Source organism: Balaenoptera physalus, assembly GCF_965194825.1.
Source record: "Balaenoptera physalus genome assembly, chromosome: 9".
In the NCBI taxonomy this organism is placed as follows: domain Eukaryota; kingdom Metazoa; phylum Chordata; class Mammalia; order Artiodactyla; family Balaenopteridae; genus Balaenoptera; species Balaenoptera physalus.
The window spans coordinates 100,886,350-100,903,139 of NC_138888.1; the positions used below are offsets into that span (position 1 = coordinate 100,886,350).

The 16,790-nt window shown below is 37.0% G+C and overlaps 1 protein-coding gene across 22 annotated transcripts in view; it reads right to left on the minus strand.

The window, feature by feature from the left end:
- FAM135A (family with sequence similarity 135 member A) overlaps nt 1–16,790 on the minus strand; it is a 119,902-nt gene that overhangs the window by 28,947 nt on the left and 74,165 nt on the right. For all 22 annotated transcript variants that reach the window (XM_082474089.1, XM_082474088.1, XM_082474072.1 and 19 more), the window contains one exon: nt 11,979–12,134. In XM_082474089.1, the coding sequence (XP_082330215.1) occupies nt 11,979–12,134 (156 nt within the window). The remainder of the gene's footprint in view (nt 1–11,978; nt 12,135–16,790) is intronic.

Here is a 16,790-nt window from a genome sequence, read left to right on the forward strand (position 1 = left end):
AGAATGTAGGTAAGAAATTTCGTTTTACGTTATGGATCCACCATTCATCCTCCTTGAAGATGGGGATTCTGTGTGTCCTATTTACCACGACATCCCCACACCAAGAACAGCGCCCAGCGCACAGAAGAATGGTGGGACCAGCTAGCGCTCCCCGCTGCTGGGTGCCAGGCATCCCAGTACGCACCAGCTGAGCTGACGGTGGACCCCCTGGCTCTGTGACCTTCGGCATTTCACCTTGGAGCCCCGATGACTCTTTTTCAATCACACTTAATACTTATTCTTCATAGGGGGTTATTGCAAAGAATAAACAAGATAATGTATTTGATAGCAGTTTTTAATCTGGAAAGTGTCTATAAATATAAGCTATTACAATTACCATTGTAGCATTCACCACGTTTTTTCTTAAAATAACTGTATATGTGAATTGTCCCCCCTCCTAATGTGTAATGTTCTTTAGAGCAGGAACTGTGTTTTGGATGATCTTTGCCATCCCCCCAAAATATGCCTTGGTATGTTACAGAAGCAAGTACTTGGTAAATACTGGTCAAATCTAGTTGAATATTTCTTCCATCATATTTGTATTCTGACCCTTTCATTTCTAACTATGCAGGAAAAGGCTTTGTCAGCTACTGGAGCAACTGAAGCAACAGTAAGGGGATGGAAAAGATATTTTGTTTGAAGGGTACGTGGAGGAGAGAGAAATGATATTACATCTTGGAATTATATTACACCTAAGATTTCTTTCTAAAGGGAAATACAACTTAGGGGTCTTTGGTTTTAAATGTACAATGAGAGGCTTCCCTGGTGGCGCAGTGGTTAAGAATCCACCTGCCAACGCAGGGGACACGGGTTCGAGCCCTGGTCCAGGAAGATCCCACATGCCGTGGAATGGCTAAGCCCTCGCACCACAACTACTGAGCCTGCGCTCTGGAGCCCATGAGCCACAACTACTGAAGCCCACGCCACAACTACTGAAGCCCACACGGCCTAGAGCCCTCGCGCTGCAACTACTGAGCCCACACGCCACAACCACTGAAGTCCTCACGCCTAGAGCCCGTGCTCCACAATAAGAGAAGCCACCGCAATGAGATGCCCGCTCACCGCAACGAAGAGTAGCTCCCGCTCACCACCACTAGAGAAAGCCTGCGGGCAGCAGCAAAGACCTAATGTAGTCCCCCCCAAAAAAATACATATTCAAAAAAAGAGTCAAATGTTTTAAAAGCCAAATGCAGAAAATTATGTATTGTACGCTCCCCCTTTTATTTTAAAAAAGAGAGGAGAGGCTGGTGGTGATGGGGTTCTGGACATGCTACCCCAAATTATGGCACCTTGGCACATAGAATATCTTAAGGTGAAGAAATTTAAGAAAAGGAAGAGCAGGAAAGTTACGCTGACCTCCTCACCAACCCTTCTCCCCTAAAACAGGTCATAAAACCCTCATGTGAGAGGTGCCCTCACTATACCCAGAGGAATGGAACGTCCATTCCTATCTTCCAAAACAAAGGAATGCCAAGAAGACGCCTACAAACAGGCCTTGCTAATAAATTCCCTCGGTTTACTACAATTACTTCATACTCCTTAACCTATCATATTCCTCCATGAACTGTCAACTCTTCATCAAGCCTATCATAAAATACTCAGGTCTGTTTCTTTGGGTCTTCATTTCCTTACGAAGGCTACCTTGTCACATAAAACTTATATTAAACAAATTTGTACACTTCTCAGGGCTTCCCTGGTGGCTCAGTGGTTAAGAATCCGCCTGCCAATGCAGGGGACATGGGTTCCAGCTCTGGTCCGGGAAGACCCCACCTGCTGCGGAGCAACTGAGCCCGTGTGCCACAACTACTGAGCCTGTGCTCTAGCGCCCGCGAGCCACAACTGCTGAGCCCACATGCCACAACTACTGAAGCCCGCGCACCTAGAGCCCGTGCTCCGCAACAAGAGAAGCCACCACAAGGAGAAGCCCGTGCACCGCAACGAAGAGTAGCCCCCACTCACCGCAAATAGAGAAAGCCCGCGTGCAGCAATGAAGACCCAATGCAGCCAAAAAAAAAAAAAAAAAAAAAAAAAAGTACAGTGAATTGGAGAAACGTTTTATAGGTCATCAAGTTATAGCCAGTTGAGTTACTGACTTCCTAAGCTTGTCTCCCTGAGTTGGTGAGACTGGGTCTTCAGAGGGACAAGTTGACAGGTGGCAACAAAACGTCTGTGGGAAGGATGCAACTGTCTTCACCTTCAAATGCTGCTGACGGCCCCTTCTTCCTCTCCAACACTAAGGGAGACATGAGGAAAACTTATCTGCCTGCCTGCCTGTCTGTCTGTCTGTTAGAGGTATTTTCCCCGAGGGCTGTAAAGTGTAAAGAAATGCAGCCTGAAGTCATCCGGATTCCTGCAGCTGCAGCTGGGCCTGCCTCCCCGCCTTCCCTGATCCCTACAATAAGAACCGTCATTTCTGGACAGCAGCCTCCCTACCAGGCTCCGGGCTAAGCACTTTAGTTTCATTCTTTGATTTGAACCATATAAAAACCCTATGAAGTGGATATATGTTCATTTAACAAGTGAGGCAAGACAACATAGCTGGGCCGTGATACACATGGGATTCAAACAAAGACTTGAGAAAAGTGTCAAGACTTGTGCTCCAACCACTGACCCCTTCCCTTCTGCATTAAGACTCCCTGTTATCATAAAGTCTTTCCTTTCCTCTCTGCTCCCAGACGAGGTTCTCTGTCTGAACTTTCTCCTGCCCTGATTTCCGGGCAGTGGCAACCCGTGAGGAAGAAGGCTGGCAACAGCACTGTGAGGCCATAACTAAGGCATCACTGCCACCTGATGGCAGCACAGCTTAATTCTGGGCAAAAGGCATGCATAGAAAAAAATGTCAAATTTACAAATTCAAACTCAGGATATGAGTAACAGATATTAATACTTTGGTATATATATATATATCTGTAAGACAAGTTTTGAGTATGTACCTTAATTTTAAAAAATCCACTTATTTGGCAATATCAACTATTCAAAATTTAACTAGGACGTTAAAAAAAAAAGGCTTTAAGGGTTCAAAATGGGTGTTTATACTGCTTTAAAGAGTTAAATGTTCCTTTATCTATGTTCACCCTAATATGTTGTTTAAATTGCTAAACAATGCTTACTATAATAATTTTAATAAGTCGTCATTAATATAACTAAATTTATTATAATTTAATATATTAATCACATATTATTATAATATTGACTATAATAATTTTATACATGCTCATCCAGGTTACATTCTAATCTGTAGTGCAGAGTCTAAATATGTGATATATTATCTATATTGCCTTGAAGAAAGAAGGCACCTCACAAATGTTCACTGAACAAATGTTTCCTTTTTTGAATTTTTGAATTTTATTTTATTTTTTTATACACCAGCCTCTTATTAGTTATCCGTTTTATACCTATTAGTGTATACATGTCAATCCCAATCTCACAATTCATCCCACACCCCCGCCCCGCCACCTTCCCTGCTTGGTGTACATACATTTGTTCTCTGCACCTGTGTTTCTATTTCTGCCCTGCGAACTGGTTCATCTGTACCATTTTTCTAGATTCCACATATATGTGTTAATGTACGATATTTGTTTTTCTCTTTCTGACTTACTTCACTCTGTATGGCAGTCTCTACATCCATCCACGGCTCTGCAAATGGCACTATTTCATTCCCTTTTATGGCTGGGTAATATTCCATTGTATATATATGTACCACATGTTCTTTATCCATTCGTCTGTCCATGGGCATTTAGCTTGCTTCCATGACCTGGCTATTGTAAATAGTGCTGCAATGAACATTGGGGTGCATGTGTCTTTTTGAATTATGGTTTTCTCTGGGTATATGCCCAGTAGTGGGAATGCTGAGTCATATGGTAATTATATTTTTAGTTTTTTAAAGAACCTCCATATTGTTCTCCATAGTGGCTGTATCAATTTACATTCCCACCAACAGTGCGAGAGGGTTCCTTTGTCTCCACACCCTCTCCAGCATCTGTCGTCTGTAGATTTTCTGATGATGCCCATTCTAACTGGTGTGAGGTGATACCTCATTGTAGTTTTGATTTGCATTTCTCTAATAATTAGTGATGTTGAGCAGCTTTTCATGTGCTTCTTGGCCATCTGTATGTCTTTTTTGGAGAAATGTCTATTTAGGTCTTCTGCCCATTTTTGGACTGGGTTGTTTGGTTTTTTTAATATTGAGCTGCATGAGCCGTTTATATATTCTGGAGATTAATCCTTTGGTGATTTGTTTGCAAATATTTTCTCCCGTTCTGAGGGTTGTCTTTTCGTCTTGTTTGTAGTTTCCTTTGCTTTGTAAAAGTTTTTAAGTTTCATTAGGTCCCATTTGTTTATTTTTGTTTTTACTTCCATTACTCTAGGAGGTGGATCAAAAAAGATCTTGCTGTGATTTATGTTAAAGAGTGTTCTTCCTATGTTTTCCTCTGAGAGTTTAATAGTGTCCAGTCTTACATTTAGGTCTTTAATCCATTTTGAGTTTATTTTTGTGTACGGTGTTAGGGAGTGTTCTAATTTCATTCTTTTACATGTAGCTGTCCAGTGTTCCCAGCACCACTTACTGAAGAGACTGTCTTTTCTCCATTGTATATCCTTGCCTCTTTTGTCATAGATTAGTTGACCATAGGTGCGTGGGTTTATCTCTGGGCTTTCTATCCTGTTCCATTGATCTATATTTCTGTTTTTGTGCCAGTACCAAACTGTCTTGATTACTGAAGCTTTGTAATATAGTCTGAAGTCAGGGAGCCTGATTCCTCCAGCTCCATTTTTCGTTCTCAAGATTGCTTTGGCTATTCGGGGTCTTTTGTGTCTCCATACAAATTGTGAAATTTTTTGTTCTAGTTCTGTGAAAAATGCCAGTGGTAGTTTGATAGGGATTGAATTGAATCTGTAGATTGCTTTGGGTCATAGAGTCATTTTCACAATGTTGATTCTTCCAATCCAAGAACATGGTATACCTCTCCATCTGTTTGTATCATCTTTAATTTCTTTCATCAGTATCTTATAGTTTTCTGCATACAGGTCTTTTGTCTCCCTAGGTAGGTTTCTTCCTAGGTATTTTATTCTTTTTGTTGCAATGGTAAATGGGAGTGTTTCTTTAATTTCTCTTTCAGATTTTTCATCATTAGTGTATAGGAATGTAAGAGATTTCTGTGCATTAATTTTGTATCCTGCAACTTTACCAAATTCAATGATTAGCTCTAGTAGCTTTCTGGTGGCATCTTTAGGATTCTCTATGTATAGTATCATGTCATCTGCAAAGAGCGACAGTTTTACTTCCTCTTTTCCAATTTGTATTCCTTTTATTTCTTTTTCTTCTCTGGTTGCCACGGCTAGGACTCCCAAAACTATGTTGAGTAACAGTGGCGAGAGTGGACATCCCTGTCTTGTTCCTGATCTTAGAGGAAATGCTTTCAGTTTTTCACCATTGAGAATGATGTTTACTGTGGGTTTGTTGTATATGGCCTTTATTATGTTGAGGTAGGTTCCCTCTATGCCCACTTTCTGGAGATTTTTTATCATAAATGGGTGTTGAATTTTGTGAAAAGCTTTTTCTGCTACTACTGAGATGATCATATGGTTTTTATTCTTCACTTTGTTAATATGGTGTATCACATTGATTGATTTGCATATATTGAAGAATCCTTACACCCCTAGGATAAATCCCACTTGATCATGGTGTATGATCCTTTTAATGTGTTGTTGGATTCTGTTTGCTAGTATTTTGCTGAGGATTTTTGCATCTATATTCATCAGTGATATTGGTCTGTAATTTTCTTTTTTTATAGTTATCTTTGTCTGGTTTTGGTATCAGGGTGATGGTGGCCTCATAGAGGCCTCATAGAATGAGTTTGGGAGTGTTCCTCCCTCTGCTATATTTTGGAAGAGTTTGAGAAGGATGGGTGTTAGCTATTCTCTAAATGTTTGATAGAATTCACCTGTGAAGCCATCTGGTCCTGGACTTTTGTTTGTTGGAAGATTTTTAATCACAGTTTCAATTTCATTACTTGTGATTGGTCTGTGCATATTTTCTCTTTCTTCCTGGTTCAGTCTTGGAAGGTTATACCTTTCTAAGAATTTGTCCATTTCTTCTAGGTTGTCCATTTTATTGGCATAGAGTTGTCTGTAGTAGTCTCTTAGGATGCTTTGTATTTCTGCGGTGTCTGTTGTAACTTCTCCTTTTTCATTTCTAATTTTATTAATTTGAGTCCTCTCCCTCTTTTTCTTGATGAGTCTGGCTGATGGTTTATAAATTTTGTTTATCTTCTCAAAGAACCAGCTTTTAGTTTTATCCATCTTTGCTATTGTTTTCTTTGCTTCTATTTCATTTATTTCTGCTCTGATCTTTATGATTTCTTTCCTTCTACTAACTTTGGGTTTTTTTTTGTTCTTCTTTCTCTAGTTCCTTTAGGTGTAAGGTTAGATTGTTTATTTGAGATTTTTCTTGTTTCCTGAGGTAGGCCTGTATTGCTATAAACTTCCCTCTTAGAACTGCTTTTGCTGCATCCCATAGGCTTTGGATCGTCGTGTTTTCGTTGTCATTTGTCTCTAGGTATTGTTTGATTTCCTCAGTGATCTCTTGGTTATTTAGTAATGTATTGTTTAGCCTCCATGTGTTTGTGTTTTTTACGTTTTTTTCTCTGTAATGATTTCTAATCTCATAGCGTTGTGGTCGGAAAAGATGCTTCATATGATTTCAATTTTCTTAAATTTACTGAGGCTTGATTTGTGACCCAAGATGTGATCTATCCTAGAGAATGTTCCATGCGCACTTGAGAAGAATGTGTAATCTGCTGTTTTCGGATGGAATGTCCTATAAATATCAATTAAATCTATCTGGTCTATTGTGTCATTTAAAGCTTCTGTTTCCTTATTTATTTTCATTATGGATGATCTGTCCATTGGTGTAAGTGAGGTGTTAAAGTCCCCCAGTATTATTGTGTTACTGTCGATTTCCTCTTTTAGAGCTGTTAGCAGTTGCCTTATGTATTGAGGTGCTCCTATGTTGGGTGCATATATATTTATAGTTGTTACATCTTCTTCTTGGATTGATCCCTTGATCATTAGGTAGTGTCCTTCCTTGTCTCTTGTAACATTTGTTATTTTAAAGTCTATTTTATCTGATATGAGTATTGCTACTTCAGCTTTCTTTTGATTTCCATTTGCATGGAATATCTTTTTCCATCCCCTCACTTTCAGTCTGTATGTGTCCCTAGGTCTGAAGTGGGTCTCTTGTAGACAGCATATATATGGGTCTTGTTTTTGTATCCATTCAGTGAGCCTGTGTCTTTTGGTTGGGGCATTTAATCCATTTACATTTAAGGTAATTATCAATATGTATGTTCCTATTATCATTTTCTTAATTGTTATGGGTTTGTTTTTGTAGGTCCTTTTCTTCTCCTGTGTTTCCCACTTAGAGAAGTTCCTTAGCATTTGTTGTAGAGCTGGTTTGGTGGTGCTGAATTCTCTTAGCTTTTGCTTCCTCTGTAAAGCTTTTGATTTCTCCATCGAATCTGAATGAGATGCTTGCCGGGTAGAGTAATCTTGGTTGTAGGTTCTTCCCTTTCATCACTTTAAATATATCATGCCACTCCCTTCTGGCTTGTAGAGTTTCTGCTGAGAAATCAGCTGTTAACCTTATGGGAGTTCCCTTGTATGTTATTTGTTGTTTTTCCCTTGTTGCTTTCAATAATTTTTCTTTGTCATTAATTTTTGTCAATTTGATTACTATGTGTCTCAGTGTGTTTCTCCTTGGGTTTATCACGCCTGGGACTCTCTGCGCTTCCTAGACTTGGGTGGCTATTTCCTTTCCCATGTTAGGGAAGTTTTAGACTATAATATCTTCAAGTATTTTCTCAGGTCCTTGCTCTCTCTCTTCTCCTTCTGAGACCCCTATAATGCAAATGTTGTTGCATTTAATGTTGTCCCAGAGGTCTCTTAGGCTGTCTTCATTTCTTTTCATTCTTTTTTCTTTATTCTGTTCCACAGCAGTGAATTCCACCATTCTGTCTTCTGGGTCACTTATCCGTTCTTCTGCCTCAGTTATTCTGCTATTGATTTCTTCTAGTGTATTTTTCATTTCAGTTATTGTATTGTTCATCTCTGTTTGTTTGTCCTTTAATTCTTCTAGGTGTTTGTTCTTTAATTCTTCTAGGTCTTTGTTAAATATTTCTCACATCTTCTTGATCTTTGCCTCCATTCTTTTTCCGAGGTCCTGGATCATCTTCACTATCATTATTCTGAATTCTTTATTTGGAAGGTTGCCTATCTACACTTCATTTAGTTGTTTTTCTGGGGTTTTATTGTTCCTTCATGTGGTACATTGCCCTCTGACTTTTCATCTTGTCTGTCTTTCTGTGAATGTGGTTTTTGTTCCACAGGCTGCAGGATTGTAGTTCTTCTTGCTTCTGCTGTCTGCCCTCTGGTGGATGAGGCTATCTGAACAAATGTTCTTTAAGTTCTTTTTATACAAACCTGATTTATGCTTACTATTAGATACAACTCCTACTGGTTTAAGTTATTTGGTTTCTTAATCCACAGTACATTTTAAAGAGCAAATGAAACCAAGGGAAAAGGAGAATTAGAGTATACATAGCATATATAGGCATTAAATATACATAAGTATACTAGGCAAAGGAAATGAGAACTTGATGCTGAAACAAAAAGGCCCCCCTTAAAGAAAACCTAGACCATTCCCATAAAAAGCAGACAAAATAAGTAAAAAATTAATATAACTTGGGCCTCTCTAATGGAGGATCTACTGTCCAGACATTTTGAGAGCACAGGACACCAGTGTACTATTAAAGCAGAACACATTACACAAGATTCATAATGATAACTAAGTCACTTTGAAAGGGTTAAATTAGGTTCCATATACTCTGCTTCAGAAGGTAAGCAACCATGAAGCACACTAGAAAGTTTTCTTTAATAGACTAAGTTTTTCAGAGCAGTTTTAGGTTTAGAGAAAAATTGATCAGAAAGTATAGGGAGTTCCAATTATACCCCAAGCCCCCAAGTTTCTCCTATTATTTACGTCTTGTATTACTGTGATGCCTTTGTTATAACTGATGAACCAATATTGACACATTATTATTAACTAAAGTCCATCGTTTACATTAAGGTTCACCCTTGTTGTTGTGAATTGTATGGGCTTTGACAAATGTATAGTGACACGTATCCACCATTACGATATCATAGAGAACAGTTTTACTGCCCTAAAAATCTCCTGTGCTCCACCCACTAGACTCTCCCCCAATCCCCCTGAGCCCCTGGCGACCACTGATTATTTATTTATAGTTTTTCCTTTTCCAGAATGTGATAGAATTGGAATCATATAGTAGGTAATTCTTCAGACTGGCTTCTTTCATTTAGCAGTGATATACTTTTAAGGTTTCTCTATGTCTTTTCATGGTTTGATAGCTTATTTCTTTTTATTACTGAAAAATATTCCATTGTGTAAATATACAACAGTTTGTTTAACCACTCACCTGATGAAGGACATCTAAGTTTTGGCAATTATAAAAAAAAGTTGCTATAAATATCTGAGGGCAGGTTTTTGTGTAGACCTAAGTTTTTAACTAATTTGAGTAAATACCAAAGAGCATGTTAGCTGGATTATTATGTAAGAGTATGTTTAGATTTATATGAAACTGTCAAACTGTCTTCCAAAGTGGTTGTATCATTTTGCATTCCCAACAGCAATGAATGAGAATTCCTGTTGCTCCACATCTTCACCAATATTTAGTGCTGTCAGAGTTTTCAGTTTTAGTCATTCTTACAGGTGTGCACGGTATCTCACTGTTGCTTTAACTTGCAAATCCCTAATAATGTATAAGTTGGGTATTTTCCTTCCCCCAAGTGAAAGGCTATATAGAGGGCCTGAGCTGGGTCCCCCAGGTCAGCTGGACTCTAGAAAGACAGTTTCTGAGGAGGAAGGTCTTGTTAAGAAGGACAGAATGCTCTGGATGTATTTACAAATGGCTATTTCCCCCTCTCCCTGCATGAGGGGATTACTCTGATTTGAAGTATGTGAACCTGGTAGGGTTCCTGGAGCTAAAACCCACAGAAGTGTGGGTGTCCCCTAAGACTGGGCCCTCCTGGAGTTATTAACTCAAGCTTGTTCACACTGAGCCTCCAGAAATTCATCAATTACAGTTTAAGTTTTGCTCTCCTGGTACTGGCTCCTGGTGACTTCCGTTCATGGGTTGGTTTCTGCTTTGGTAAGATGTGATTCTCTGTAACTGGCTAGCCATCTCTCCAGTTTGGGGGTCAGGAGTTTATCCTGTGGCCTCAGTTCTCTAATGGACCTAAAAAGATGTGTGGATATTTGGATTGTTCAGCTCTTTTCTTGCTGTTAGAAAGGGAGTGATGAAGTCCAAGCCTCTTAAAGCTGGATCAGAAGCCAGAAGTCTAGCAAGTACTTTCAAGCCACAAGTATAAACTGGCCAATGACTGGGAGAAGCTGGTCGTAACGAATGAAGAGATGAGGAACCTTAGCAGAAAAATGAAACTATCGAAAAAAGAAAAGAACCAAAGGCAAATTTTGTAAGTAAAAAGTATATATCTGAAATGAAAATTTTATGAGACAAGATTTAGAGCAGATTAGACACTATAGAAATGAGTTAGTGAATTCAAAGATGGAACAACAGAAATTATTCACACTGAAGAGCACAGAGAAAAACTACTAAGAAACAAAAGAATATCAAATAGTGTAACATAAGTGAAATCAGAGTGCCAGAGAGAGAGAGTAGAGGGGAAAACTGGGGCAGAAAAATTCTGTAGGTATAATGGCTAAGATTTTGATAAAAATATCACCCTGCAGATCTGAGGATCTCGGCAAATCATGAGATAAATAAACATAAAGATAAATACCAAGAAAATATATAAATATATATTTAGATAAATATAAAGAAAATATATAAACTACAAGCAAGATAAATATAAAGAAAACTACAACAAGGCACATCAGAGTCAAATTGCTGCAAACCAAAGATAAAGAGAAAATTATAACAGCAGCTGGAGGGAAACAACAATATAAATGACAACTGATTTCTCATCTGAGATTATGGAGGATGGATGATAAAGGTATGTCTTTAAAATACTGATACAGGAAAAAAAAGTTAATCCAGTATATTGATTAAACAACAACCGTATCAATCAACTTGACCTAATTTATTTATTTTTGGCTGTGCCATGCACCTTATGGCATCTTAGTTCCCTGACCAGGCACTGAACCCAGGCCACTGCAGTGAAAGCGCCAAGTCCTAACCACTGGACTGCCAGGGAGTTCCCAACTGTAAATATATATGTACCCAACACCGGAACACATGAATATATTAAGCAAATACCAACAGATCTAAAGGGAGAAATAGAAAGCGACACAGTAAGTCCCCTACATACGAATGAGTTCTGTTCCAAGAGTGTGTTCGGAAGGCCAATTTGTTCATAAGTCCAACAAGGTTAGTCTAGGTAACCAACTAACACAATCAGGTATATGGTACTGTACTATAATAGGTTTATAGTACTTTTCACACAAATAATACATAAAAAACAAACACAAAAAATAAAGAAAACATTTTTGATCTTACAGTACAGTACCTTGAAAAGTACAGTAGTACAGTACAACAGCTGGTGCTCCTTAGCAGTACCAGCTACATCACCGCTGCTTTTCCACTTGCTTCCGGACATCCTACGCTTGAAATAAAGATACTATACTACTGTATTCTATACAGTACAGTACAGTAAAATACACAAAAGCACAACCACCTGTAGAGGATGCACGCACGTGACAACGTAGCCAGACATGTGAACTAACTTACGTGATTGGACACGCAAACGTGTGTTCGCATCTTTCAAAGTTCACAACTTGAAGATTCGTACGTAGGGGACTTACTGTACTCATTAAAATGCTCTAACATCACTTTTTTAAAACTTACCCTCAAAGTATGGTGCTCTTGTGCTAGTAATAGTCTTAGCTCTTCATGTAGTGTTATAACTTCCAGAAACTGTCCCCATAAAGCCATTAGAAGTGAGCAAAGTTGTGCGAGATTCATATTTATAAGTTCTGCCAGTTCATCAGGATTCTCTATTTTCTGAAATGACAAGGAAAAAAACCTTTACTGCTCTCTGAGAATTACCATAACACATCTATATATATTACTGAGAATATTAATACAAAGGCAAATTTTTAGTTTTAAGAAGTGTGTGTGTGTGCGCTTGCATGTGTGTGTGTGTGCGCTTGCATGTGTGTGTAGCGAGAGACCAACTGACCCATGGCTTTTTTCTATCTGATAGTTACTACAGCACTTTTCGACCATTTAACCAATATTTCAATACCGGAGGTATCTTGTTACTGAAATAACATCATAGTCTAAAGTTACAAATCAGGATTCTATAGAACATGATCAAATTCAAACACTAAAATACTGGGAATTTTAAACACAATGTACAAATCATGATGAAAGTTATAAAAATTTTGAAAGATGATGAAATATTAAAATCTGATTTTTTTCCCCATCAGCTAAGTAAAGTACTTAAAAGATCCGTAACTCCTCGGAAAGGACTGAGACACTCTCTAAAGTACGGCTTTGCCCTCACACCTGTGCTCCTAGATTTTATTTTGCTTGCGGGAATCCTTTCATAGAGCTGTCGAACACTTCTTTCCTTCTCTTTTCTAACAATTCACTCACCCAGTATTTACTGGGCACATTTTACATGCTAGGGCCTACATTCTACAGACACCAAGATTAATATGAAAAGTTTGCAGTCTAATGAGGAAAGAAAAGTGGGTAAACGATTATAATATATACTATTATGAGTGTTCTAATAGTGGTATTAAATTATCCCATTTATTTAAATATTCACCTAAACTGATGATGGAAGTTAAGAGTACTGAATGAGATGCAGAATATTCTAAAAGGCATTTGGTTTTCTTGAATTGATAAAATAAGAACTTCTAAACAAAGCATAACAAAGGACTATAAATCAGAACGATGTTTCTCTTTGGTCAAGCATTTTTATCACGAGGACAGGCTTTTCTTCAATCCACTGAGGCAACAGTCAGTCTTCAGGGAGGTAGTATCTTGATGCAAAAATCTGTCTTTAATTACTAGTAACACTAAGAAATCTACTTTAAATACATACATGGGTGCTGATCTCATTTTCCTACTGTAAAGACGGAAGAAGTCGTCTGCTCAGATCGAAGCTGAGAGCCATTCCCACCTACACACCAATGATGGCCTCATTTACGGCTCTGGATCACATCTCCCTGAGCTCTAGATCCAGCATCTACTGGATGACTGTACTTGGACAGGTCAATGTGTCCCAAACTGCACTGCACCCTCCCTTTCTAAAAACAAACAAAACCCCCAAATGTTGCTTATCACATATGACCCTCTTTCTCTCAGTTTGTATTGGCTTCTTTTTGAAGTCTTCAATCCAGCAGGCTTTTCTTCCCCAACCCAAACCAAGCTTCCATTTATCTTCTTAACTAAGAGAACACTTAAAACAAAAACTCAGCAACATTAGCAAGAAAGGAAGGGATCGTGTCTTATTCACTTTTGTGACCCTGGTTACCGGTACACAGTAGTCACTCAATAAATACTTACTGGACGAATAAATGAACGAATGAATAAGGAATTACAGGCCTCAGATAAGGAAAAAGCTCCCAGAATACAAGGACAAACTCAGAAAACGCTGACTAATTCCAGAATTCTGGAATGGAAGCTAATAGAGTCAACAGATGATAAGTACTGATTCATCAACATACACAGAAATTCTACAGAGGTGTTCTGCCCCAGGAAATGGTCTATAAATGTTATTAGAAATGAAGCTAACAAGTTTTTCATGTCTCCTAAGGACACACAAAAGACTAAAATGTACTATAAAGAAGCTGTAACCTGCCGTATTGTTTCAAGAATGATTTTAATGGAGTTAGGAAAAGAAGACTAGAATAAGTATTTGACAGTAATTAAATAGCACTACGTAAGGCAAGCAATGCTACACCTAGTATAATCTACACACAAGTAGAACTAATTCTCCTCCAGAGAGCAAGGCTATCTAGATACCTTGTATTTATTAATGGTATTTCTCAGGGATCATGGCACCAAGGTTCTGAGAAAGGACTTTTAGTATTTTCATTATTGGGAAAAGCATCCCTTCAGGTATAAACAAATTACTCTTTTGGTTTATATAACTCTTTACAGTAAGTGTCAAAATATAAATAATAATCATTTCTTTTTTATATTAAAAAGGAAGTCAGAATTAAGTTTGACAAGATCTTTTATATGTATAAATGTAGGAATAATAAGACCTTACATTTATATATTTTTTTCAAATAACATTCATTATTTTGTCCTATTCATAGCATTCACTGACCTTGCTTGATTACAAAATGGTGCTTACTTTAATAGACTTGGAAAATGGGGGAAAGCAAAAAAGAAAAAAATAAAGTTCATTTTAGTTTTTAGTCTTCAATTTTTTTCAGTTATAGAGAGGAAAAAACCAGAATCATATATAGCTTTATGCCATTTTCACTGGATAACACAGTATGAGCATTTCCCTACATCATCAAACATTTGTTGAAAGCAACATTTTTAAGGTTGTACAACTTTTTTAGATTATGAGTGTCCCATGATTTCTTTAACCATTGTCCTACTGTTGGGGATTTATTTAGGTTAATGTTTTACAATATTATAAATTACACTACATATGAATCTCTGATTGTTTATTTGGTGTAAATTGAGAAGAAATACTCTTTTTGGCTTTGGATACATACTGCCAAACTAATCTCTGAGAAAGATCTACGAGGTACGAGAATCTGTATCTCACCGCATCTCAATAAGGATTACGTTGTTATCAAAAAATCACAGCTAGGTTAAAAATGATGTCAGAATATTTAAATTTTTGTTTCTTTGATAATTAAATATTTTTCATATACTTATTAGCAGTTTTTGTAATTCGGTGTCTAACCTATACTAATATGAAAAATGGGGAATAACAGGTTTTCTTATTGATTTGTAAGACCTCTTTAAATATTATTCCACCTCTTGTGTATTCTATCTGCTGTTAAAGTTTACCCTAGTTTACGTTAAATTTTATGATGTCCATTTAAATACTGAAATTAAATACGAGTACATAAAAATTTATTAGTAATATTTGAATACATATGTATTATTTTTTAACACTTAGTACAGATGGATATAGAGTAAAGAATAAAACTTTTCCTTCACAGCCCCATCCTTCATGCTATTGTTTTCTGTATTTTTGTTAACAGTTTGAAATGTATATGTATGTGTGTACATATATCCTTTCAAATATTTTATATGTAATCTAATCACACAAATATGATCAAATACATACAGAGCTTTTTTTAACATATAAAAATCATACTCATATTTTTCCAACTTATTTTTTCTTTTTTCTTTTTTTTCTTTTAAAGATTTTTGACGTGGACCATTTTTTTTAAAGTCTTTATTGAATTTGTTACAACACTGTTTCTGTTTTACATTTTGGTTTTTTGGCCCTGAGGCATGTGGGATCTTAGCTCCCGGATCAGGGATCGAACCCAAACACCCCGTATTGGAAGGCGAAGTCTTAACCACTGGACTGCCAGGGAAGTCCCTATTTTTTCAATTAATATATCCTAGAGAGCGTTTCAGCATGAAAACAGTACCTTGCATCATAGTTGAATATATATATCTTGAATTAAAGAATCCATGTCAATGCATAGAGGCTTGCCTAATCCTTTCAAATGGCTACATGGGAATTGATAATTCTTTATGTCTGTTGAAATGTATTAGCACTTCTGCAGGACAGATTCCTAAATAAAAACTGTTTTGTGGCAGAGCATGTGTTTTTAATAGATGTTTTCAGAATAGACTGATGAAGTGACCTAAAAAAAATGTACCAATTTCTACCCTCACCAACAGCATAGGCAGATACTAGTTTCCCTACACCCTTATCAACAATGCAGATTAGCAGTCACTTTCATTTTTGCAAATTTCATGGTCAAAAACCCTTTTATTGTTTAAATCTGCATTTCCCTGGTTTTCAGTAAGACTTAGTGTCACCTATGTAGCTAAATTGTTCTGCTAAGAACTGCGTTTTGTACATTGCCTCTATGCATATCCCTTTTTCCCAGGGGGTGTTTTGAAACTGATACATAGGACCTCTTTATATATTGTGAGTATTAATCATTTGCCACTTTTAAGTATTGTAAATATTTTCTTCCAGTTTATTGCTTCCTTTCAACCTTATTTATATTTTATTTTGTTTTAAAGAAGTTTCAAATCATCAATACCTTATTTTGTCTTTTACTATTACTCTGAAAAAGTTATTTCATATCCTAAGATCAGATTGTTTATATATACACGAATATGTAAATTTATCTTCCAAATTTTTCCGGACATTTAACTCCTCAAGTTCATTTAGAATTTGCTTCTATAGTATGGTATTTTACCACACCATTTATGTAACCCAATGTTTGCGATATTTTATCATATATTCAATTCTTAAACATATTTAGTGGCTGTTTCAGTGCTATTTAGTTTCATTGATTTGTCTTTCTAGTCTTTTAGAGAAGTCCTACTCTATTTCCATAACTCTAGTTTTATATATATGTATGTTAGCATCCACTTGGGCAAGTCCCTCTATATTATTATTATTCAAAAGTTTTTCTTAGTCATCCTTACCTTTCTTTAAGTGATTTTTAACATAAGTTTAAAGTTTCCAACAGGATTTTGATATAG